The sequence below is a fragment of the Typha angustifolia genome, chromosome 14 (genome assembly GCF_048772165.1).
Source record: "Typha angustifolia cultivar Huaian chromosome 14, ASM4877216v1, whole genome shotgun sequence".
NCBI lineage: Eukaryota > Viridiplantae > Streptophyta > Magnoliopsida > Poales > Typhaceae > Typha > Typha angustifolia.
In genome coordinates, this window is record NC_133252.1 from 3,025,134 (window position 1) to 3,026,818 (window position 1,685).

Below are 1,685 nucleotides of genomic sequence, written 5' to 3' on the forward strand. Positions count from 1 at the left end.
AGTGTCCTACAAATATTTCACTAAAAGATTGCACTTAAATTATGATACTTTGACAAATTTAGTGGCAATTATTATATTTGAAAAAAGAAAACCCAACTATCTGACCAAGAAAGAAAAAAACTATGAACAGCTTTTTTGGTTTTGATTAAGTGATCAAAGGAAAAAAAAAAAAGAAGAACAATGAACATTGACCACTAAGACAACAGCACTAAGACAAGGGGACTTATTATTTATTTGACATATGATGCCCATGACCTAACTCCAACCAATATATTTCTACCCACTTCTTGCACTACAATGGGGTTCTATAAAGAGTAGTAGTGGACTTTGTGCATTCATAGTTCATTCATTTGCATGATGTGGGATTTGTGCAGGTATCCTTTGGACATCACACTAGTCCCCTTGAGCCTCTTCCTCACTGCAGGTTACCATGCCTATCTCTGGCAAAGATCCAAAGCCAAACACCCAGCTACAACAATTGGAATCACCATCAAGAGGAGAACAAAATGGATCAGAACCATTCTGCAGGTGAGAGAAGTCATGAGGATGGTCTTCTACTATTGGAGTTCAACTTAGATTCATTACTGAGCTTTTTCAAAAACAGGAAACACTATTTTTCCCTTGTATAGATTGCTTAAATGGGTCACAAGCTATCAAATATTACATGGCATCATAGTATGAACAAAGAAAATTATTATCTTTTTGCAAGAAAAGAAATTTAGTAATAAATATTTTAAACTCTAAAACTTAGATTAAAAAAATACTACTTCTTTCTTGTTTAAATTGCTTAAGATAGATCGAAATTAAGCTATATAATAATACAAAAAAGATAATAAAATTTATCCTATAAAAAAATATCATTTGGTAGCTTTTACGTAATACAGGAGAAGAAAGGCATGCTGGGGGTCCAGAGCCTCCGAAACACCCTAATGTCTGCCATCCTCTCTGCGACGGTCGCCATCCTCATCAACACCGCCATGGCCGCCCTCGCTAACAACGCCTACAACTCCTCCCACCTTCTCCGGCGCGAGGTATTCGGGGCGCAGGGAGGCTCCACCATACTTGTCAAGTACGGCTCGGCTTCCCTTCTCCTGCTGCTCAGCTTCCTGTGTAGCTCCATGGCGGTGGGAACCATCATCGACGCGAACTTCCTCATAAATGCCACCGGGGAGTTGTTGCACGAGCAGACGGAGAAGATGCTCAAGAGGGGGTGGGTGTTGGCGACCGTTGGAAACCGTTTGCTGTTTTCCACCCTTCCTTTCTTGTTATGGTTGTTTGGTCCAGTGCCGTTGGCGGTGTCCTCGTTGGTGATGGTTCTAGCCATGTATAACCTTGATTTCAAATGTCATGGATTTAACAAATAAACCCCTCGTTTTTGTTAACATATGCAACATTTATAGAAAACTTATATTTCAGACCCTGTATTTTCACGAATTCGCGTACATGTGATATTTTACACACGGTATTCTTTTTTTATTTTTTATTTTATTTTAAGAAATCGCACCTTGCTTATTTGTAAACTATCTTTATATAACCAAACAATCTATCTCATCTACAACATAAAATACAATAGATCCTAAGATTAGAAATTGGTACGGTCTAATTTAAATGATCTAATTAATTTTTAAAAGCACTAAAAGCATACTTATGAAGAATTATCTAGTGAAAAAGAGAGGAATGAAGAG

At 37.7% G+C, this 1,685-nt stretch overlaps 1 protein-coding gene across 1 annotated transcript; it reads left to right on the forward strand.

Annotated features, from left to right (window-relative positions):
• The first annotated feature begins 297 nt into the window (after positions 1-297).
• On the forward strand, positions 298-1,364 carry LOC140775646 (uncharacterized). Its single transcript, XM_073119031.1, has 3 exons — positions 298-302; positions 375-528; positions 885-1,364. The coding sequence occupies exons 1-3, from the start codon at positions 298-300 to the stop codon at positions 1,362-1,364; spliced, it is 639 nt and encodes a 212-aa protein (XP_072975132.1).
• Positions 1,365-1,685: the final 321 nt, after the last annotated feature.